Consider the following 24,441-nt stretch of genomic DNA (forward strand, 5'->3'; position numbering starts at 1 on the left):
TCATCATTGTATGTAATTTTAAAGTTTATTGCTCACTTAGGACTATTTTTATTACTAAAAATCTATTAAATTACTTCATTATCAATTACCAAAATAATTGTTAGAGACAGTCCTAAATTAGTCAAAACATTTTAAAATTATGTGATTTCAGTTTCCCATTAATAAATTTTATCATTGAGGATTTCTTAAAAAGTTTAAAAATCTTGTCTTGTACTTGTGATCCCAATCTCGTGTCTCATCTCGTGAAGTAAGTGTCTCGTCACATCTCTAATGGATGTTAACACAAAACCCAACAAAGAACAACTTATGGGTGGGATTAAGATATTGTAATGGTAACAAAATAAAATTAAAAATTCCTCTGGAAGCATATTCCAGAAATGACTAAAGTAGGATTCTGATAAATATAAAGTATTGAAATATCGTAAATGTGTATAACAAAATGGTTTGCAATAACTTTGATGATTTTATTACTTAAAAAAAAAAAATTATACACTGTAAAAACTTTGCTGTAATTATGCAGCTGGTTGCCAGTAACTTACTGTAAAAGATAAAGACTGAAAATGTTTCATGTCCATTTAACTTTGAACAAACTGTTCTCAGTAAATAACATAAATGTAAAATCTACAGTAAGTTACTGGCAGCTAGTTGCCAGTAATACCCAGAAATACTGTAATTTCTACAGAAATCTTTTACAGTGTAGTCAACATTTTAGGTCGGTGCAGATAATATAGAGACTAGCAAGAGTTATGCTTTTCACAGAAAGAATGTGAGATATTAGGGATGCACGATATATCGGCCGACATATGGTTATTGGCCGATAACTGCTTATTTTTAATATTATCGGTTATCGGTCTGATAGCAAAATTAGGCCGATAAATGAAAGCCGATAAATGATGGATTATTTTGGTTTGGTGAACCACTTCACTTGCTCATTGCTGGCCATGTGGAGTTTTGATTGGTGCTTCTGTGACATAGCACGAAGATGACACGTGTTGCGGGCTTAAGAAGAGTATGCTAGTCTAGCGCAAAGACAAGATGTCCGCGGTTTGGGAGTTTTTCATTGTGAAAATAATATGAATATTTATCGGCCTATATATATATATGAAGAGTTTGGTTCCAAAACGCAATAAATCCATTTTGACAAATTTCGGTAAAAACGTGTTTTCTATACCAAGAAAGTGACAAGATGAAAACCACTATTTTCTGTTACAAACTTTCACATAGCATCTTTAGGTTATAAAAACATAAAAAATTCAAATCCATAACTTGATTTTCAAAGATTTATTATAAAAACGAATTCTTTTTTCCACAAAATGCAATAAATCCATGACAGTTTTTTATTTCAAAATGCTATAAATCTATTAAATCAATGTATAAATGTGCATTCATCTTTACCATTTTATATTTATTTAGTTGACTAGTGGTATACAATGATTAAAAAATAAACATTAATGGCATTAACCAAAACACTTACTTTGTAAGAACACAATGTTTTAGCATGAGAAGCTTGATGCTGTCTGGAGAACAAGCAACCGAGTGCCTCTCGCGGAAATTATTAGCTGTTGATGGCTTACGTTTCTTTCCCGTCACAGAAAACCATCACAGGTTTGGCAATGCTATTAAAGTATTATTTTGTTATGTTTGTTGATCACGAAGTACAAAGTAGATGAGGAAAACTAGGACTCCGTGTACTCAGCGCGCCGCCATGTTTGTTTACATTGCGTGAATGGTCCGCTGTAATATCAGAAATGGATTTATTGCATTCTGTAGAGAAGCAGGAGTGGCGTTTGTCGCATTTTGGGAAAAAAGGGAGAAAAGATGACAGAATATCACGGCGGGTATTGGATTTTGCGTAAAATTAATTATTTACTTTTAACTACTGACCTGATATAATACTGATTTTGGCAGTAACTCATTTTTTTCAAAAATGGCGTTTATCGCGTTTTGGAACCAAACTCTTCATATATATATATATATATAGGTTATCGGCCCCCAAATATAAAGAGTTATCGGTATCGCCCAAAATTTCCATATCGGTGCATCCCTATGAGATATGTATGTTTGCTATAAAATTCGTTTTTAAATATTTTATAGCATTATTGTATTACATACAGTTTATCATAAATTACATTATTTATAAAGTTAAATTGCATATTAAATTTATCTTTAATATCTTACAGCCCTAGTCTCTGCCACATTTTGTACATTTGAAAAAAAATTCAGATAAAAGGTCGTTTTCAATTCTACAACACACTATGACTTTCTGACCATCTTAGTCACACTCACCAAAAGTACCACCTGAACCAGTATATAAAATAATTAAGGGGACTTGTCAATTTTTGTCCACAGTGTGGCTTAAAAACACGTCTATCCATAAGTAAAGAGTGTTTGTGCTTGTTCATTATGTCTTCCAAAGCTTTGTTCTGGCTGCTCCGAACACTACAATGTCTTCACAAACCCACAGACCCACACACAGTCTTATAAATTTACCATGTCACATAAACAAGCCCCTGGCGATACAGGACAAAGGCACATTACTGCTACTCCTTGACTGAGTTACCGTGATAGCATATTTGTTGATTTCTTGACATTTTAGGAACTTGAACTATTCTCTTACTTCAGTACATCTATGAGTATGTGGGTTATAGCAGCTCATTAGTACACCATTAGTAAGCTATTAGTTGTTAACTATTTAGCATTAACATTAACAAGTCTCTTTAGCACAAATTTTCTGTGCATGTATAAATAGCATCTTGCTTTAACGCTAATTAGCTCCTCCTTAGTTTCAGCAGCCAATTCACATGAGACTGTAACTTACTTTCCACTCTACCAGAGCATCTTATAGAGATTTAGACAGAAATAGATTAAATATGTAAAACCAGATGAGAACTATTCTTACGTTTTTAATGGTAGCAGAGGAAAATGTGAAAAGGCTTCTAGAAGTAACAATAAATTTTAGGCTAAACCCCTTAAGGAAAAGTGAAGTCACCCGGCAGCCATCTTGGAAAGGACTCCAGGCAACTTCTTAAATGGCCTTGAAAAACAAAACAAAAAGCTGTGCCATGACCTATAAGACCTCTTAACTAAGGGACTAAACTAAGGGAATTGTGCTAGCATGTAATGAGTTTTAAAGACACCTACATAGTTGGAGCACAAAGTCAAAGCTCACCACGTGGGATAGACAATATTATAGAATAGTTGCAAGTGCAACCTTATATTTATACTTTCACAAAATAAATCATTGTTAAAGTGATCTAGTCTCAAGAAAGCAGGAATTTATAGAAACCATTTACATCCAAGGCCAACGCAATATAACCCTGGGTTGAGCGTAACCTGCGGTAACAGCCCTGTCGACCTAAGGGAAAAGCATTATGGTTTGGTGTGCCATCTTTTCAACCCCATTTCTCTTGCCCAAATGAGTTTACGCTTGAAAAAGCACTTTGAACATCAATGACTGTTGTCAAAAAAGTGAAAGGCCAGTAATGGTAAAGGTAGTCTTCTTATGAAAGTCATTTTATCCAATCATGATCATATACTTGCCAAGGACCATGAGGTTATTTTACAAGAGCAAATGCAGTGTTACCGACCCTAATGTTCTCCATATTCCAAGGTTATTAATGCATACATATATTTTTTAAATCGAAGAACACCTTGCATTGCTCTCTAAATCACTAAATGTTGCTTTTTAGAATATAGCCCCATTTTTTAAGCCTGTGCACAACATGTGCAAGTCCATGCTGTATATTAAATGTATTCATTCTTCGGAACCAACTCATTCGGCTTGAAACTATAAATCAGGGCATTGTATCGCTACCATTATCCTCATTCTCAGAATTCATGCTTTTACCTCTTGTCTAGAGTTGGGTACCGAAACGCGGTGCCATTATGGCACCGAAGCCTATATGGGCGGTACCTACCGGACCGAATCAGAACACAGATTTCGGTGCCTCATTTCGGTGCCTCTTAATGCATGAACGGTTGACTGAAGTATTTTGCTCTCTGTAGCGCAAAAAGCATAATCACACAAGCACAGCACACTCGCTAGTTAAATTATACTGCACTCATATGGTGTAAATAATTTCCTCACTTACAAAATTCACGTGAATGGGAAAGTCGGAAAGATTTGATAATACAGAGGATTCAAGTTTGATTTCTTCGCTTATGTGAGTTTGTTCATATTTTACATTATTGTAGTTTTATATTGGTTTCCATTTTTTATAAATCATTTGTTTTGAAAAATTTAAGGATCTTAGATGTATTTATGTTATAGGGCGGATAAAATGTTTTCCGTCTATTCATTTTTGTTAAACGTTTGGTTTAATATAAGCGAGTCATTTTACATTTTTATTGTTGTTCTGTTTTAATAAAAAAAAAGAACAAATAAGCATTCGTAGTAATGAAAATTATGTCAATTAAATCTTTCATTTATTTGTGTTTTAACGCAGATACCATCCCTCGAATTAATTTTATTAATAAACAAGCAATATAAGCAAGTTTGTCATTGGAGCTACTATTTTATTGGAGTTGAGTTTTTCGTTAAGAGTAATAATGAACAAACATTTTAAAAATTAATTTTATTAATAAATGGAAATATTAAATAATCTAATGTTAAAGATTAAATAGCTAACTTTTAAACATCTTTGCCAAATATATTTTCATTTAAAATATGCGCTGTGTTTAATAAGTTTAAAATGTGAAAAAATCCTCATCTGCACATCCCTAATAAAACAAATCGAACAAATTTTGTATGAATATATGTCCAGGTTGTTTTTATATTCTGACTTAAAAGAACAATTTGGAAAATGAGATCCTCAGAGGAGCGCGTGAATGCCGCAATTGATCTGACGGCAGCTTATTTGATATTTTATATGGTTTATAAAAAAAGGGAATATCCCGCACATTATTAACTTGCAAAAAGCATAATTTTGCTTTTAATAGTGTGCGGGATATTCCCTTTTTTTATAAATGTTTGGTGGACTTCATTGTCTCTTCATCCAACGCACCTAACCGGAACTAACAGGTGTTAATATTTTATATGGTAACATTCCTTCAGAGAATTTGCTAAAACGTATTACCTCACTAATGTTTTTATTAGTACTTCGGCTGATATTGGCCTGAGATGGCCCGCGGCAGTCACGAGTGTCAAGTTCATCGGAGACAAGCAGAAAGCGTCAAAACGTGAATGGTTTTACAAGCCGAAAAGAAAATATTTTGGGTGAATTCCAAATGCCGTTTTGCGCCATTGAAGGGCACTTCACGAAGAGGATTTCGCATGAGCAGTCAATCCAAATAAAGAGAAAAAGACGCTGTATTTTATTGCTCTATTTGCCAAGTGTGTTTAATTAGCCACACTATGAGACACACAATTGCGCACCCTCTCCAGAGTTCTCTAGCAGCTGCGCAGGCCTTAACCAATCATTGAACAGATTATTAACAACCAATCTTAGAACATTTTTCTGAGCTCAAAGTGGAGTGTTGAGAAGATTTTATTTAATTCACAAATCAAAAATTTCATAAAAAAGAAATCAAGAATGCAGGTCTTAAAAGATGATGGTGGTTTAGGCAAATCATTAATAAACAAATGACAAACAGAGAAGAATTTTCATTGTGTTTTATGCTGTACTTTCATCTACCATCTTTCTGTGACTCTTTTTTTAAAAGTACCGCTTTAGGCACCGTTTAGGCACCGGAACCGTTTTAAAAGTATCGATTTGGCACCGGTATCGCAAAAAACCCAAACAATACCCATCCCTACTCTTGTCCTTGATTCTCCCACTGGTCCTCACCTTTGTTCGGTTGCCGTGCCGACGAGCAGAACGGAGCGGAGGATGTGAAGGAGGACAGAGGAGGTGGCATGGAGCGAGAAGCGAGTCATTAGCAGCATTAGCAGTCTCATGCACTTTGTTGCCGCTGCGTGAAACAAACCCATTTAGCATCCTAAACCACACCACAGAGTTCCACCACTGCTTTCGACTCAGGAGCCTGTGTGAGGGACGGAGCTTGCCCAGTGTGTGCCTGACACAGATAACTTTATCTTTCGACACAGACATGCACATCTATTGAAACGCTCAAATCCCAATCCTGCCAAACACCTTGGCCCAGAAATCGCCCGTACCCACAATTGAAGGCATGCAAATATAGGAGGTGAGACATCAACTTAGGCAGGATTTGAATTAACACTTGTGTGCATACAGAGAGCACTACAGCCACATAAATGTACAAGACAAACTAATGTAAAGTGTCCAATCTGATAAATTCGACATGAGGAGAGCCAGAAGTCATTTCTTAGATGGAAATAAACACCATTCATTGGGTAACACGAAACCCAAACACGCTAATGGAAAAACTGTTAAGTGTATAAGGGTCAAATTTAGAAACGAAAAGCTGGAAATGCACACGATCGCAGTAATTTGTAGATTATTTGGCCATTAATGGACAAACATGCCCAAACATTTGCCACTGATATATGACGACAAACACAACAACACGCACATGCTTTCCACCGACCCTGACCTGAATTGGGTTCGCCTCAGGGTGAGACACTGCCCAGCTTGTGAGACGCTGACTGAAAAAGCAGTCCTGCAGGCCACATCGGTCCAAACATCCTCCAGGCCATACAAAGATAACTTGGGTGAGAAGAAAAAAGAGGTCGAGAAATCTTGCTGGAGGGTGGATGGAATGAAGGGAAAATAAAATCTAAGGGGTTGTGTTATGGTGGAGACAAGCTGTGGAGCAATGCATTTCAAAGCAAATATTTCTATGCTCACGCTATAGGAGAGCGAGGGTGGCAAATAGTGCCCAGGGGAGCAGTGAAGCGGCACTACGCCTGATCTGATCTAACCGGAGATTAACCACAGCTTTAATCCTCGCCACAGGCCGCAGAGGAGACTCGAAGGGGCTGCGCTCCGCCCTCCACGGAGCGACATGTTCACGCTCGGCTGAACAAAAACTCATTAGGATGTACTTTAACAATACTGCTTACAGTCCCTGCAAGCAACACTTAACCTCTTCTGCTCTGAGACAACAAGCAAAAGCACAAAACAGGGTATTCAAAAGATATTTGGAAACAGGAAGGGCTGTGACAGTGCTTTATTGGCACTAGTTGTTGACAGATACCATTTGTGACCCTATCTGTGAAATCCAAGCTAAAGTCTCAGTCTAATTATGCAGGGTTCCCACACGTTAGTTAACTTCAAATGGACCTTTCAAGGACTTTCCAGGTCCATTACCATCAAATTCAAGGACTAAATATGGGGACACATGTCAAAGTTACATAATGTTACCTTTTAAGATACATTGTCACAGTTCCCTTTTGAGGGAACTCGTGCTGCGTCACTGCATTGACACTTTGGGGACGCTTCCAAGGGTAAGTGTGTCTGAATGTGTATATCATATTCAACCAATAGTGAGGCTTAACGACAAAGACAGGGTGATGCAGGAGTTAGGAAGTATAACGCTATCTGAAATATTGCCAAAGACGGCGTTACAGGGATGCAGGAAGTATGGCAAGGGAGACGCAGTGTCTCGTTCCCTTCTCAGGGAACAACAGTTACATAAGTAACCCGAGACGTTTTCATGTGTCAAACATAACTATGCAAAAAGGCATTTTGGTATGAATCAACATTCGCATACAGAAGATATAAGCATTTAAAGCGAACAATTTAGCACGTGTGCTTAAAAAGTCTAGAAATGTTATGATATTATCCTACACTACACAGGGAATAATATGGATTTTTTTGCATAAAATAGATTCAAGCACTTTCAATGACCTGTATCCATGTATGTATGTTTTCAAAAACTTCCCAGGGCCTTGAATTTTTCCCCCCGATTCACAAACTTTCAAGGATTTCAAGGACCCGTGGGAACCCTGATTATGAGATTTGAAGCTTTCGGAGAATTTGGCCTTTCTGATACTCCTAACTGCTTTGTCGTCATATAAATCTATCAGTTGCCATCAAATGTATAGCAGCAAAAAGAGGTAAAGAAAGATGATGCAAATAAGCTGTCAATAAATAAGAATAATTACTTATTGATATCAAGAAAACAAAGTTCACAAACACATTTCTCCCACCTGCAGGAGTTAAAGCTTTCAACCCGTTTTAAACATGTGCAAAGGCAACGTGAATGCTGAAAATCATGTGCTTGGCAATGTGTCTGGTGTCTGGGCAGGTGGCTAATGATGAAGGTTGTTAAGATTTAGACTGTGCTGGCATGTGGCTGGGGTGTTTCTCTTGGTTTAACTGCAGCTGTGTCAAAAGCATCATTTATCTGATGGAAACGGTCGTGTATGTAGACATGCGTGATTAATAAATGACTGCATTTAAATAATTTAGCGAACAAGAAACCAGAGACTTCATGAGTATCCTTAGTAATCCATTGTATTTGCAGTTGGTAATGTCTTACAATCAATTACTTCCTGACGCTGTTAAATAAAACAGCTCAGACATGCATACATTTGCTGGTTTAGCTGGTCAGACTCTAAAACGTGTACCTTAATTGGTAAAGCATTGCACTAGCAAACGCAAAAATACAAAGATTTAATCCCAAAGTATACAGATACAAAAATGTATACCTTGTAAGTCACTTTGAATAAAAGCATCTGCCAAATGCGTAAATGTAACACAAGCAATCGGACCCTCTACAGACCAACAAAGCATCTTGGGCTGGTTTAATCAGGTATTCCAGGGGATCTGTACTGTAGTTGTATAACATCAGATTTGGGAAGCATATTAGGATGCAGGGCACAACACTTGACACATTCCCGAAAGCGATCATTTATCTTCATCCACAAGCTGTTAACCATGGCTTACAGCTCTCCTCTTATTTCAGCAACCTGAAATTAACTCAGAAATGCATCACTCCTGTCATGTAGGTACAGTCGTAATGTTCCTCTCATATACAAAATACAAACTTACAAACAGCCTAAATGGATAATTCATTCTCGGCGCGCCTCTGCCTGGAACCCAAGTTAATCTACAAGATCATTTCCACAATGAATACTCAATTTTTCTGCCAGAAATATGTGCTGCGGATTACCACTGACAGCACTGAGCTGCAATATGTTATTGAGTTTTATTTATGTGTTTATCAGACGAAACCCCCCACCCTGTCAAAGTCACTGAGCTCACGCATGCACTCATTTGTCCTTTTGAAAGGTCCCATACTGCCACCTTTTGGTGAATTAGGAAACTATCATTGTATTCAATCATGCAGAAATTTTATGTTTTTTCTATTATTTTATTTCTAACACAAAACAAGCATTTTATTTGCTTTGTTGTGTCATGAAACATTTTCTTGTCTTGTTATATCTGATTTCAAAGCTCTAATTCACATCTGATCTTTAAAGCACATCACATATTTCATTGCATACCTCGCAATACATTTTTAATAGATGGTCTATGACCTGAATTACGCATGTTATCTCAGGGATGTAAACGTTACAAAATGTGCAGTGTTTCCGCTGGAACACTGGCCAGCAATAATGAAGCATTTGTATGCATGTCAGTGAGCATCGAGATTCATAAACAACAGACTGTTCTCAGTTTTGCTTTTTTCTGTGTGGATCTGTTGCTCTGCATTTAGTTGCATAAAACACAAACACAAACAAAGCTAGAAAATGCAATATGACATTTGGTCTATTCCAAACATATACGAGCAGCTTACACTTTTAAAGTTGTCAAAGGCACATGCCCAATATGAAGCTTGTTCTACATGTTAGGTATGGACATTGAAGATATTTTGTTTCAGCAAAATTGTAAGGCACCATCATATTTGATGTTAACTCCCATAGTAGAAAAAACAAATACTATGGAAGTGAATGGGTAAGTCAACAGAGTGCTTAAAGGAATAGTCTACTCATTTTCAATATTAAAATGTTATTACCTTAACTAAGAATTGTTGATACATCCCTTAATCATCTGTGTGCGTGCACGTAAGCGATGGAGCGCGCTGCGACGCTTCGATAGCATTAAGCTTAGCCCCATTCATTCAAAGGTACCATTTAGAGATAAAGTTAAAAGTGACCAAACACATCAACGTTTTTCCTATTTAAGACGAGTAGTTATACGAGCAAGTTTGGTGGTACAAAATAAAACGTAGCGCTTTTCTAAGCGGATTTAAAAGAGGAACTATTTTATGGCGTAATAGCACTTTTAGGAGTACTTCGACTCGCCTGAAAAGTCCGCTCCCCTTCTCCCTCTCATAATGGGAGAGGGAGGGTGTTACTGCGCCGAGTCGAAGTACTCCCAAAAGTGCTATTACGCCATAAAATGTAGCTCCTCTTTTAAATCCACTTAGAAAAGCGCTACGTTTTATTTTGTACCACCAAACTTGCTCGTATAACTACTCGTCTTAAATAGGAAAAATGTTGATGTGTTTGGTCACTTCTAACTTTATCTCTAAATGGTACCATTGAATGAATGGGGCTAAGCTAAATGCTATCGAAGCGTTGCAGCGCGCTCCAGCTCTTACGTGCACGCACACAGATGATAGAGGGATGTATCAACAATTCTTAGTTAAGGTAATAACATATTCCAACATTGAAAATGAGCAGACTATTCCTTTAACATCATTTATCAAAATGTGAATGATGACTGAATTCTCATATCCCTTTACGTGAACTATTCATTTAAGGTTCCATGATGGTTAAGACTTCAAGAAGTCCTGTTTACACATCAGCATTCCCACAAAACCCATGCACACCCCTTTGTAAGAGAAGTGTAGTTGCTCAATTACATTGCGAATGACATGAAGATGCAATATTTTTACTAAACATGTGGCGCGAGCATCTGGGGCTCAAGAGATCTGTAATTACCACTACCGATAAATTCTGCTCATGAAAAAGTCCCAGGGGTGATGCTTTGGAAAAGAAACTGAACAATAGCTAAACAGCGACTCTTGTGGAAAACGCTGACGTTCGGCATGCCAGTGTGCAAAGACACATTTACGTGGAACAGAGGCTGGGGAAACATCTGCCGTTATCTCGCCGACTGCTTTATCGTCGACCTAGAACACGCATCTCGTTTCGACAAAACACAAGAGCAAGTAACACACGACGACAGTTCAACATGACAATAAACATTTAAATATGTAAGTGTAAACATAATTAACCCAGATGTTACCATGCAAAACTCATTTTACTACGCTGTCTCCTGACACATCGTTTGAAAACAAGATTTCCACGCTGCAAACTGAAGCCTTTGATATAACTGTATGTGGTGTTGATGGAACTTGCGACTGAGATGCTGTGACTTGTGGATTGCAATATGGTATGTGAAAATGGCATTCACATTAAACAACATGAGGAGCAGAGTACAGACAGCCAGATGAGGCGGAAAATAACAGCAATAAAAATTTGCACCCAAAGGCTGTACACACAGACTCAACAAACATCAACACTTCAAGTTTACCATTACATTTTTAATGTGAAGAAACATAACTGTCAGGTCCCCAACAAACAGCAAAACTGTTTTTGCATCGTAACAGACACCTCAATCATTCTGGAAAAATGGATAGTGACAACACGTCTACTGATCTATAAAAAACAGCAATTTCATGTTGGGTGAACTAGTCTTAACAGGACCAAGCCAGATTTCTGCCATTTTATAAGACCATGACCGATCACACCATGCATGTAGACCAGAGGTCCTCAACCAGAGGAGGAGCGAGGATCCCAAGTACATGTATCAAATTTAATATTGGATTTACATACTTTGCTATGATGTTGTGTGAAGAGCGTCCACACTATTCTTTGCTGCAATTTTTTTCTTAACGACCTAGTTAAAGCGGTAGGGTTTCCCAGCTTAGGCGGGCCACCCGAACTGAAAAGTGCTGCGGGAAAACTGCATTACAAAAACTGTACAACAATGACGCCTAAGCCTTTTTCACACAATCATTACGGAAAATACATGGGAAATTCGTAAGGGATTTGTCTAGGATCTTTAGATTTTTGGTTCATACACCCATGCCAATGATTTGACGGAATCTGTGTGTGCGTTCGTACAGATATCGTAAAAATCCCGGAAAGACACGTGACGTAAAGTCCTGCACTTTTTTCTCCACAGTGTCTGAAGTTTTCTTACTATCTATTATTTCTCTCTTCAGAAACCACTCGCGTGCATTTTTGTTTATGATAAGACTATAAAGGAGCATGTGCCGCTCGAGTATGCTGGTGAATGATCTCAGCGTCCAGTTTCTCATTGTGAATGTAAGTGTGCATTTAAATACACCCATTTTGACACATTCAATATATCAAGTGAAAAAAAACAGAACCTCTGCTTATCCTCATTTGCTTTTTATTACCTCTACAATAGGGGCCACCTAGTGAACAATAACAAAAAAAAACGGTGCTATATAGCACCAAAAGTGGTTCTTTGCTCATAATCATAGAAGAACCGTTTTGGTGCCATATAGCACAGGTGAAGCACCAGTGAAGCACCTGTGAAGAACCATATAGTGCTATGTAGAACCATATGTGGTGCTGTATGGCCCCTATTTGGTTCTACACAGGTGCTTTACAGGTGCTTCACGGCACTAAAAATGGTTCTTCTGTGATTGCGAGCGGGGAGCCACTTTTGGTGCTGTATGGCGCCGTTTGTTTTTAGAGTGTATGGATTGAAGTAAAAACGTGCGTTGATTATTGGTTCTGCACATGAAAAGATCAGTATGGTATTTTTATGATTTCTGATATTACACCAATCATATTCTGCTTTATTGGTGGTAATGAAATGTTACAAATAAAATATTTAACCTCATATTTCTAGAAGTATTTTGTTATTTCTAAAGCAGAATAAAGTGCAGACTCCGAGGCACACTTCCTTGTCAGGTTTATTTTGCGATAACCACCAACTGACTGTACATCATCTGTTATAAACTTTATAAGATGTGTTTAAAATCAATAAAAAGTTACTAAAGTGAAAACATAGTTTAAGATAATAAAAACACGTCAAGCTGAATGTCTCGCACTCCGAGAATGGAAGGCGAAGCTTATCTCTCTGAATGTTTGTATTACTCTCTATAGACTTCTATCCTCTGTTTGAGTCTCTCTGAAGTGAACCTGCACTCCTCCATCAGATAAGACTCAATCACATCACCCGAAAGACTTCTGGTCTGTGTGTGATGGTCAAACACCAAGTAAAAATAGAGTAAAGGGAACCAGAGTGACAGAAGTCATGTAAGGTCACCAGTGGGTTTTCATAACGGCTGAAAATGAAAACCCTTGTGGACACAAGAAACGCTCACGCACAAGTAGAGGCCAACTCACCTTTAAAAACTCAGCAATAAATAAAGCAACTGCCTCGCAGGAAAAAACAAGCAAAAAAGCCATGACTGCTCATTAAAGAGTAAATTTACACCTCTCTGCAACCAGTACAGCACAAGGCTTTTTGCAATGCATACGAGGGGTGTTTAAATTTCCATTAGGGGCCATAATTTGTCAGGCACAGGCCTTGAGGCTAAAGACAGTGAAAGCAGAAAAACAAGCCAAGATGGGGATCACAAACCCTATAGCAGAAGAGGAGAATAAATGAACTATGAGGACACCACAGGCAAAGACTGAAGCACTGAGTTAATGTATACTACTAGGAGATACACGCTATGCCCTAAGGCTGGGCTGTAAAAGAAGGCATTAGTAGGAAATGTTTCTTGTTTAGAATTAGTACAAACAAAGCTGCAGTGTACTTTTTTTAAATAGTTTCTTTTATACCAGTTTAACAGAAAACCACATACATTGCAGAGAAAGATTTGCAGGTTAATTCAAATGCAACATGTGCATAGTTCAGAAAACCTGTTTGAAAACAGTCAACATGTAATGGGCAACACTTTATGGGAACTGATTCTTGCGTTTACCTAGTTGCCTATTAGCTTGCATATTGGCTGATAAATAGTACTTATAAAGCAGATATCAATGCATTATTCTGCATGACCGTATAGTACGTTCCTTAAGGGGGTGTGCACACCAAGGCTTTTACGCCCGCTGCGTAGGGCTGGGCGGTATGAGCAAAAATTCATATCCCAGTATTTTTTTTAGGAATGCCGGTATCCGATATATATCCGGTATTTTTTACAAAAAGGATAAAAATGTTACTTGAAAGTCAAAGCCTTTATTTAAACAGTTTGCATAATCTTTGTGGCTGAAGTTGTTGTACCATAAAGTTGTAAACACTCCCTAATAAACTATCTATTCCACTTCATATCAAAACAAAAATTATATACCATGCAGTACCATATAAAAAATTATCTTTGTTAGAGCCTTTATCTTACCCGAAATGACTGTATGCTCATGTCCTTGATGGGTGGGAAATGTTTGTCATACCAAAGTTGTTTAGCTGGGTTTAGTTAACTTTATATACAAACCAGTGAAGTTCTTAATCATTTCTTTTTTTTACTTTGTTTTGTGCACATGGGCATTATCATGTAATATGATCTTTAATCTATAATATAATTATAATTATAGAAAAGTGCCCATACTATTGAAATTATTATCCATAAAATTAGAAACACACAATTCTCATTAATATACTGAACTGTCTGTAGCATTAAGATTTGTGTTCACAGAATTTACTAAAGTAGTCAATCCTCTTCATTAGAAGGGGGTCCACAGTCCTTTTGTCCTTACAGTGTATTCCAGTCACAAAAATGGACAAAACTTAAAAACATATGATCCAAAATAATTAAGTTTATGGAACAGATGTGGTTCTGGAATCTGATTGGCTGCGTGCAAACTGAAACTGTAACGCGCACACATTCAGCACATTTAAAGTGCCTTTGTTTCATTCACACACATCCTCCCTTATTATTTCTTAATAACAATCTCATTAATTCACACTAATACCTTCACTGAAGCAGCACAATCATTCGTTACTAATTCTAAAGTGACGTTTTAAAATTAAACGGAGACTTGTTTGTGGCTGTTATACTGGGCTTTGAATCTGAGGAAAAAGTTCACCACAAAATATATATCCTTCGGAGTTTCTGTTTTATCTACGTACTTGTCCCGTCGAACTAAAGTATAAACGCAGTATCACTCACCTGATATTGCTATAATAGTGATGAGAAATAACTGCAATAGCGTATTAGATAAATAGGTGTTGTGATGGAGCTTCAGACACGTTGTTGGGATGAAAGCACACATATGCAGCGGTAACTTAATTCCAATGATCTCTCTGTAAAAGCAGGTTGAGGAGACATTTTATTTTAGTCTTGAACTCAATTATTACAATCCTCCGAGTGCATGCAGCCGCAGTTTTTGAATGTCCACCACATTCATGAGGCGCATCCAAGCGTCACAGAGTTTCTGCATGGGGTGAGACTGGGTTGTTTCTGCGTGCTTCTCCGTGTCGCGTATTTGCTGTGACGGGCGGGCTCGCGCAGGGCGCGTGTACGCGCGCATGAGTTGCATTAAACCATATCGATATGAACGGTATGGGCTAATTCCGCATCGCGTCGGGAACCCATATCGATATATCCCCTAAATCCGATATACCGCCCAGCCCTACCGCTGCGTTTCTTTTTTTAAGTCAGCCGCTATTGGTTTTCTTCCGCGCTATAAAACGGCGCACAACAATTTTTCTGTGCTCAGCTATGAGCGCCGAGAGTTAAAAAAAATTCAACTTTGGGTGAAAAGTGTTGGGCAATATGCCCTATTTTCAGATCGTCCTATCGTCAGCCTGTGAGATCGGCGATACACGATATTATCGGGGGGCGGGGCAGTAATTTACTCATTTTTTTATTTGTTAATTTTTTACTCATTATAAGAAGTCACTTGATGGGTGGACCAAAAAAAACAAGAGCAACACCGTCATGACATCAACCTTCTTAAAACTGATGCCATTAATGCGAGCGCGTTAAAACCCTATCATGATTACTTAATAACTGTAATAGTATGCATCTGCGCACGCACACACACACACGTGCGCGCACATACAAACAATTCAATGCATTGGTTTAGTGCTGTTGCAGAAGACTACACGTGTCAAGCAGTGGTGCTCTCATGAGGTGCCTTTTTAAACGCATCGGTCCAGCGGAACGCGATCATATTTTAAACACAATCATATATTAAACACGAGGGACGTGTTGCTACAACTCCTTGAAATGCATATAATAAACAGGATTAATACCTAGTGATCTGACTTCGGACAGAGCGCAGCTTTCTGCACGTACGCGAGAGTGAGGCGCTAATATGCAGCGGGTCATATTTTAAACAAAAAAGTTTGCCTCAGCTCGCATGAAACGCATTAAACTGAACAAATACATAAGGATTACTACTTTAGTTTATGTTTAGACTTCGGACGCGAGAGCGCGTGCACGAGACAGAGAGAAGCGCAGCTGCTCAAGACGCGGCGCGCTGGATTTAGTGGTAGAAGGAGACCAAGACGCGCGCATTAAGTGCAGGTACGTGCAAGAAGGAATTCTCTCTTTACAAGCTCTCCATGTAAAGTGAAGCCCACAAACCCTCATGTGAGGAAAATCATGCATTGTGGCTGTTAATATAAAACTATGATGATAATAATAATAATAACCATTCACCAACTATCGTCAAAACTATCGCCATGAAAGCCTGCCATTGGCGATATGGCTGAAGATCGTCGATACACGATACAATCGTCTATCGGCACAACCCTATCGTCAATGTCAGTTTTTATATTCTTGCACTTGCATTTTTAAGTTTAATCAACTAGAATTTAGTTGCATTAACTTATTAAATCAAGTTGAATTTGCTTTAGTTATGTCAACTTTATTTTATATTTTATAAGTTAAAGCAAGTGAAAGTCTTAACAAGTAAAACAACTGTTTAATAAAAATACACTCCGCTTTTGATCTAGATGAAATTTGCTATTTTATCTCAAGTCTAGAGAAAACAGTTAAGTTAGATAAAATCTGAATGGCTGGCTGAACAAACAAAAGCAATATTCTGATATTTGAAATCTAACCGTGGGTTCACACCAGCTGCGTTTGAGGCGTCAAAATTGCGTCTACCGCGTCTAGTTTGCCGCTTGAACATTTTGAATGCATTCGTGTGTCTAGAGCGAAGTAGATGCTTGGAAAAAAGCAAGCATTTGACGAGCGTCAGAGGCGAAATCCACTTCTTGTGGGAGGGGCAAGTGCTATGCGATTGTCTGTTTGCAAGATGGCTCATGTTGATCGTGCATTCATCAAATTACCGATTTGTATTTGGTAACCTTAGGGGGAAAACAGTTTTAAAAAAAATGGAGGGAATGTCACAGGTCGATAAACATCACGTGCTCAAAAGTGAAATGTGTATTAACAACTTACCAGCTTGCCCAAATGTCCTCACTGACACTCTTCCAAGCGAGGTCTTTTTTATTCCTGTCTCTATAGAAATACTGCAAGAACTTGTGTCGACTGCTCACAGACAAAATTAAGCATTCCTCCAAGTTGAATGAGTGACTCCGGGCGGCAAGCAGGCTCCAGATTGGTTAACGCAGGTCGAAAATCTGGCAAAGTTCAAATTTTTCAACTCGTGCGTGGCAGCTGCAAATTCGCGTCAAACGCAAAATGCACAAAAAGCACCATTCACGCGTACCGCACCAGATGCTCAATTCGCGCAAACTAGACGCGCGATTGAGGTGGAATAGCGTCTACCGCGACGCGCCAAACGCCTCATTCGCGCCACGAGACCTCCAGAAGCGCGTCAAAGCATCTTCACATTGACTTAACATTGAAATCACTCGCACTTGACGCCTCTACCGCAGCTGGTGTAAACGCAGCATTACAATTCAATATCTTATTTGTCACACTATCGCCATCTCTCTTTGAAACATGAAGTTGCAAGCAACTGTGAAATTGTGACCTGTCTGCAAAAACCAGGTTAAAGTCTCAATGTAATTTTGAGATTAGGACAATTTAAGTTTGATTTCACTCATTGATTTAACATTGATCTCAATCTTTGATATGGCCTTACTCGTTCAATATTAAACGTATCAAGGTTATAATTTCACAAAAGTTTCTTTACATTATGACTTTATGTAGAAAACAGTAAATACTTACGTTGGATTTTCATAGACTCATTAACAATTCATTAAGTGGGTTTAATTCACAGAAAGGACATTACTTGTGAAATTGTAACTTATAAATCATTATTATAGGCTTACCATTGCAAATCATAAAGACACAGGCAAAGTTAAAGAGACAGATTTGTATATACATGCTCAGTAATGATTAAAGCTTTGAACAGAAATCAAGTCTGCACCACACAACACCAAAGTCAATATTCATCCCATGTCGCATGGCCCACATCACCTGTGATCGCACGGGGTGTAATATCCAATTAAACAACACACAGTGTCTCTCCCCATGCCGAAACCAAAACGCTCTCACTCCTCTTCAGAGCGAGCCTGATGAGGCGTTCTTGCTAGCCTATAAAAGCCGAGCACCAACCTGCACTCTGATACAAGTTTCAGTTAAATTACACTGCAATTTACTTCATCGTTTACTAGCACTGCCATTGACTGTGATGTTTTTCTGCCTTCGTGATCACAAACATGCTGGCAGGCAGTAAACAGAGACTGAGACAGATTCAGTGGGTGTGATAAACAAAATACAAAGGCCGGCACTTCTTGTGAAGTTTAATACCTGACAACTACAGGGGGACTCAACACTAAGATAGGTCTGAACCCAATGAATGCAAGAGAGATTTTGGGGCCAGGTGACGGAAACATCATTGCTTGATCTAGCCAGTATTGCATTACCACTAGCATGTTTTTATGCTGTAGACCAAAGTTACATTGTTTTTTGCAAAAACTGGTTTCTCTGCAAAGACATAATACTGGCCAGAAATGAGCAATAAAGACTTGTGGTTAAAAATCAGAGTGGATAACACAAAGATCTGGAAAAGGTGCTCCATTAACTGAGCAAATGCTAAGAGTTGCTGTTAACCTAAATGTGGTTTGCTACAGTCATGCCGATGTGACTGCTCAGGATGCCAAGCACCAAAACAAAAGGAGACAGGACACACAAAAAAAAACGATTCATGTCTGAAACAGACTGTCTCTCACTTTCCTATGAGACTTCAGTTATCAGATTACAAGGTGTCTATTTTCTGTTTCCTTCCAACACTCTTTGTGTTCATGCACACAATGGATGATGTGTAATTCACTGTACTGTTTTTAAACTAACAGAGGGTCCTCGTGAGAAATCTAATTCCATGCATAATCTTATCATCTTACAATGAATCACAATTTAGTAACTACAGAGACCCCAATACTATACAAATCAGGGTATGAAATGACAATGCCACATTAATAACTGTAGGCAAGATGTCATTAAGAAACAGAATCGTCAAAAAGCACTAATGAATGATTAATACAAAGGATCTCTAGTTACTCACCTTCATCAAAGTCAGCATCATCCTCAGTGTGTTGAGGGAAAGGAAAGCAGTTGGTGATCTCCAGCCTGTCTTCAACCACAAGCCCAAGCAGAACCCCCTGCACCACCTCACTGCCCTGACCTTCCTCCTGGTAATGCTTGATGATCTTCAACACCACCTGAAATGCAGAGAGATATGAGAGTAAAGATCTGCAAAGTATTACACCACCTGACGAGAATTTAAGAAGTAAGATCATGATGTAAATGGCTTAAATGCAATGGTGCAAGCAGCACTAAAAATGACTCACTGGCTTGTAATTATGGGGGAACCACCTATGTAGAACCATAACTGGTGCTATAGCATGACTAATGGTGCTTTTCCATTGCATAGTACTCAACGGGTTGGGTCAGCTTACTTTTGTGGGCTTTTCCACTGGGTACAGTATGTAGTAGCCAATACTTTTTAGCACCACCTTGGTTGGGGTTCCAAGCGAGCTGAGCTGATACTGAAACGTGATGTGAAAACACTGAAGATCACTGATTGGTCTGATAGAATCCTCACTAACAGCGTAAATGCTAAATGCAAGATTAGCTTTACCTTCGTGCTTGCGCGGTCCCGAGCAAACCTGTTGTCATCTATGCTATGTTGCAAGTTCCCAAACTACCTTTTAGCGTTGAAAAACATCCACATGCTGAGAATCAGGAACACCTTACCAGTGTTTTCTTTGCAGTTTATGGGAGCACATCAGTGTTGCCAGATTGGAAATGTCCAAGTATCGTATCAGAACCTCAAATTATGGTATTTGTAAGAAAGTTATCGTACACAAGTCAAATAGATAGTCCCATAGATAAATGACTAAGTGTACCTTTAAGTGTCGGAGAGTCAAAACAACTGGAAAACGAAAGAGTCATTCTCAACAATGGTTGGCCGAGAACACAAAACGTAAGAAGAGATGGAGTTGTGGCAAGAAGGGAAACAGCTACTGCCAAAAATCACAGGAAATCTCGCCGAATGAGCACAGTTTTTGATCTAATCCTACCCCAAACCTAAACCTAAAACCAACATCTCGCGAGATTTAGGCAATAGCTGTATCCATTCTACCCAAAACTAAGAGATAGAAGACCTGCTTAACACGCATTTGCAATCTCCTCACAATTATGATTGTAGACATATGATCAACAGGTAGATCAATAAGTATAGAAGCCCTATGATTAAAACGTCAATTTGAGGTGGCACAAAAAGTGGAAATTATTGTACATTATGGGATTTTTTTCATTATTGATCATACATCGTACAGAGGTAATAAAATATGGTACAAATACCATAATTATCGTACATCTGGCAACACTGCGGCACATTTGCACCGCATTTTTGCACCTTAGCGAAAAGTGTCGACTGACACCACGGGTGTTTGTACAGGAACTTTCATGCGAGACACAGGTAGTGATAAATGCGATGTGCAAAACATCTATTTGTGATGGTTAATTTTGATTTTGTGGCGGATTGACAAATAAATGAATGTAAACTTTTTGGTAACTACATAATTCCAACAATTTGTATTATTTCATTGTTTTTGACTAACAATTGTTAATGGTGGTGAATAAAAAAATCCTCAAAAATCAAACTTATTTATCTAAACATTAAGGTATGTACACCATCAAGATGCATTGGACTTGGATTTAATAGATAGAGGTGCAAGGATTCTTGGTATAATGATGAACTTTGTTGCAGGTGTGCTGGGAAAATTAAAGGTTAATTTTTAAATCAAAAACTTTAAATTAGATTGAAATTACGAATGTCCCCTATAGTACGCGCACAGAAAAAAGAAAATGCATTATGCGTCTGCCATGTATTCCCAGCACAGCAGCAATAACAGTGAATTAAATACCACAGGTAAAGAGTACAGCATCTCACATGCCAGAGATAAGCTCAATAGCAGAAAGAAGCTTCACGTTTTTTTAGAAAAATCTAATTCATCTTCAGTCGAGCCTGGCAGACACTCAAATCTGTCGACAAAGCAGTATTGATCCAGGAGTGCAGGAGGGCAGCACCTTACACAATAATGGATTTTCAAATGTGACCACCAAGAGGCACGACCTTATTTACATTCAAACGACAAAACAGTAGCCGCATGGAAAAAACTCAAAGGTTAAAAACAAAAACGGAAAAGGTCTGAGAGATGCTGATAAACTGGTACACGATGTTCATTAAACCACTACTGAAAGGTTAGTGGGGCACGAAAGGAAAATCCTGGTTTCCTATGTCCTACAGCACAAGTGTGTACTTAAATCTCCCATTGCTTAGCAGGGATTACAGGAACCAATGGGAGAAAAAAAAAATCAATACAGCACATCGCAAAAGCTTCATCTACAGCTTGTGCTTGGGAAGTCATTTTCCAAAGCCGAAAATGACTAACAACAATCCAGAGATCTGACAGTGGAAGACCTACAATGCCTGGATTAACCGCTCCTCAATCTTAACAACATACATCCTTCTAAAACATACTGGGTTATTTTCAACTCAGTGGTGGGTCAAAAGGGATGATTCTAACCTGCTGGGTTGTAATTTAACCTATTGTTGTTTCAACCCAAAATGCTGTGTTGTTAGCCCACTGTTGGGTCAAATATTTTAAAAAATGATTCTGGTTAATATTGGGTTTGTCCCTTTTTGACACATTTTTATAGTGCAGTGCTACCAATAACACTGATGCTACCAATAAAGAATATTATTGTATTGAGCGACTTTCTTTTTGTACCACCAAAACATATCATAACGAGATTTCAAGATCTAAAAGATTTTAAACGATGCAAAAAAAAAGATTCTTCAAAAGTTGCACTAAAAATGTGCAGAATTTCTTAATAGTACGGTTACAGGAATAAAGTATTATTAGGTCACTTGACATTACTGCCTTGTTCACAGTAAAGCTGACTGTGCCTGTTAAGGTTGAAGAATTTGTCCAAACAATTTTATTAGTGAAATTGACTGTGTCTCCACAATTCCCATTTTACTCACACAACGTACATAATTATTAGGACCACAGGAACCCGACGGCACACTATTCAAGTCAATAATGGCCTAACAGAGAGGCAGAAGTATGACTGATAGTATGCTGGCGGGGGTTTCGAATTCTTGGTTGCCAGTTTGATGGCTGTATTGGTGGCTTGCCATCTGATTATCAATAATACTGACAGCTTCTGATGCAAGCACTTAGGCCATTAGGCAGGACTCCAGGGGCCCAGAAGCCAGAGGCTTTAGTCACACTAAACCAGGCTTCCAGCACCTTTGCTGCTCGACAGTCCTCATTTTTTCCTCAAAAGAAGTGAGGCGAGTCGTATTTCAGCCGTACTGTAACTGTAATTAAGTTTTGATGCAAACCACCCAAAGGCTATCAGGTGTGCTTGAAAATCGTCCTACATCATGTAAAGAACATTGTAGAAATAGGGGAGAATTGGGGAAAATGTGCATTTTGGAAATACCATCTTAACTGGTACATTGTCCCTTTAAATAAGTGCTAAATGCAGCAAATATACATGGGTCAATATTTTCAAATACTTGAAAGTTAACGCAGCATAAGACATCCAGGTGTGTAGTTTCAACACAGCTCACGCCTTTTGTCCTATGGGGACAAGGTGACTGGGAGAGCCACGGAGTAAGTGGCATTCACAGGTCGAAAAGTGAGCGATTTCTAACACAAGCCGAAGTCACTGGAGACCTTCAGTGAGAATGAGGAAGGCATTGAGTGCTATTCCCTATAGCCCATCTGTCATGCACATTAAAACCCGGACACTTCAAAGTCAGAAGGAGAAGCAGTGGCCTTCAACAAGTTGCAAACCTATCAGTTTCCCAGTAGAAAGTGGACGTACAATGGTGGCCAAAATTATTAGCCTGTCAGATCTGAAAATATTTACCTTTTTGCCTCCAAAAGGTGATTTCATTTCATAATGATGGATGCTCCGAGCAGCACAACAAATGTCAGATGAAGTGAGTTGTAATGTTTTTATCCACTTTTGACTTTAATATTTGGTATGTCCACCTTAAGCAGCACATCTCTCTGGAATAATGTCAATATATTTCCTTAAACCATTATCAGTAATGTTATCCCATGCCTCTGCAACTCAAGCCAAAGGCTTTCCTTTGAGTGTACAAGTATAGCTTATTTTCCAACTAGCCCCAAATTTGCTTGATGGGGTAAAGGTACAGACTTTAAAGGGACACTCCACTTTTTTTGAAAATATGTTCATTTTCCAGCTCCTCTAGAGTAAAACATTTGATTTTTACCATTTTTGAAGTCCATTCAGCTAATCTCCGGGTCTGGCGCTACCATTTTAGCATAGCTTAGCACAAGCCATTGAATCTGGTTAGACCATTAGCATCGCGCTCAAAAATAACCAAAGAGTTTTAATATTTTTCCTATTTAAAACCGACGGAAAATTAAAAGTTGTGATTTTCTAGGCAGAAATGGCTAGGAACTATACTCTCATTCTTGGTAATAATCAAGGACTTTGCTGCCGTAACATGGCTGCAGGAGGGGCAATGATATTACGCAGCAGCTGAAAATCAGGGGTGCAAACTTGTCACTTTCGGCGAAATTCGCCATTTTGGAATCAAAATAGGTCGTTCTTGTGATTCGTCTAGATCCAATGATCTAGTACACAATGTAACTAAGTCAAGTTTTAAATAGGAAAAATATAGAAACTCTTTGGTTATTTAAGCTATGCTAAAAGTGGTACCATCAGACCAGGAGATCAGCTGAATGGATTCCAAAACGGTAAGAATCAAATATTTAACTCTAAGGGAGCTGGAAAATGAGCATATTTTCAAAAAAAAATGGTTTATAGAGCATAATGATGACTCTGTAGATACAATTGTGACCAGACTAGCCACTGTATACCGCATAACATTTTGCTTGTATCGTAAATTTAATAAAGTTATCACACACAACACATTTTTCTTCACTATCTTTCTGCCCTAAGATTAAACTATATTTAATCAATACTTCACAATATTAATTTAACTTAGTATATTAAAACGTTTGTCTCATTTTATTCACTTGTACTTTGCTTTTTATTGCACTTGGATTCATTTTTAGTTTAGTGCAATGGGATTGCAACAGGACA

General features: G+C 38.3%; 1 protein-coding gene across 1 annotated transcript in view; it reads right to left on the reverse strand.

Annotated features, from left to right (window-relative positions):
* eif3hb (eukaryotic translation initiation factor 3, subunit H, b) overlaps nt 1-24,441 on the reverse strand; it is a 70,850-nt gene that overhangs the window by 38,698 nt on the left and 7,711 nt on the right. Inside the window, exon 2 of the mRNA XM_073858338.1 lies at nt 19,346-19,502. Coding sequence (XP_073714439.1) covers nt 19,346-19,502 — 157 coding nt within the window. The remainder of the gene's footprint in view (nt 1-19,345; nt 19,503-24,441) is intronic.

This window comes from Misgurnus anguillicaudatus, chromosome 20 (genome assembly GCF_027580225.2).
Source record: "Misgurnus anguillicaudatus chromosome 20, ASM2758022v2, whole genome shotgun sequence".
NCBI classification, from domain to species: Eukaryota; Metazoa; Chordata; class Actinopteri; order Cypriniformes; family Cobitidae; genus Misgurnus; species Misgurnus anguillicaudatus.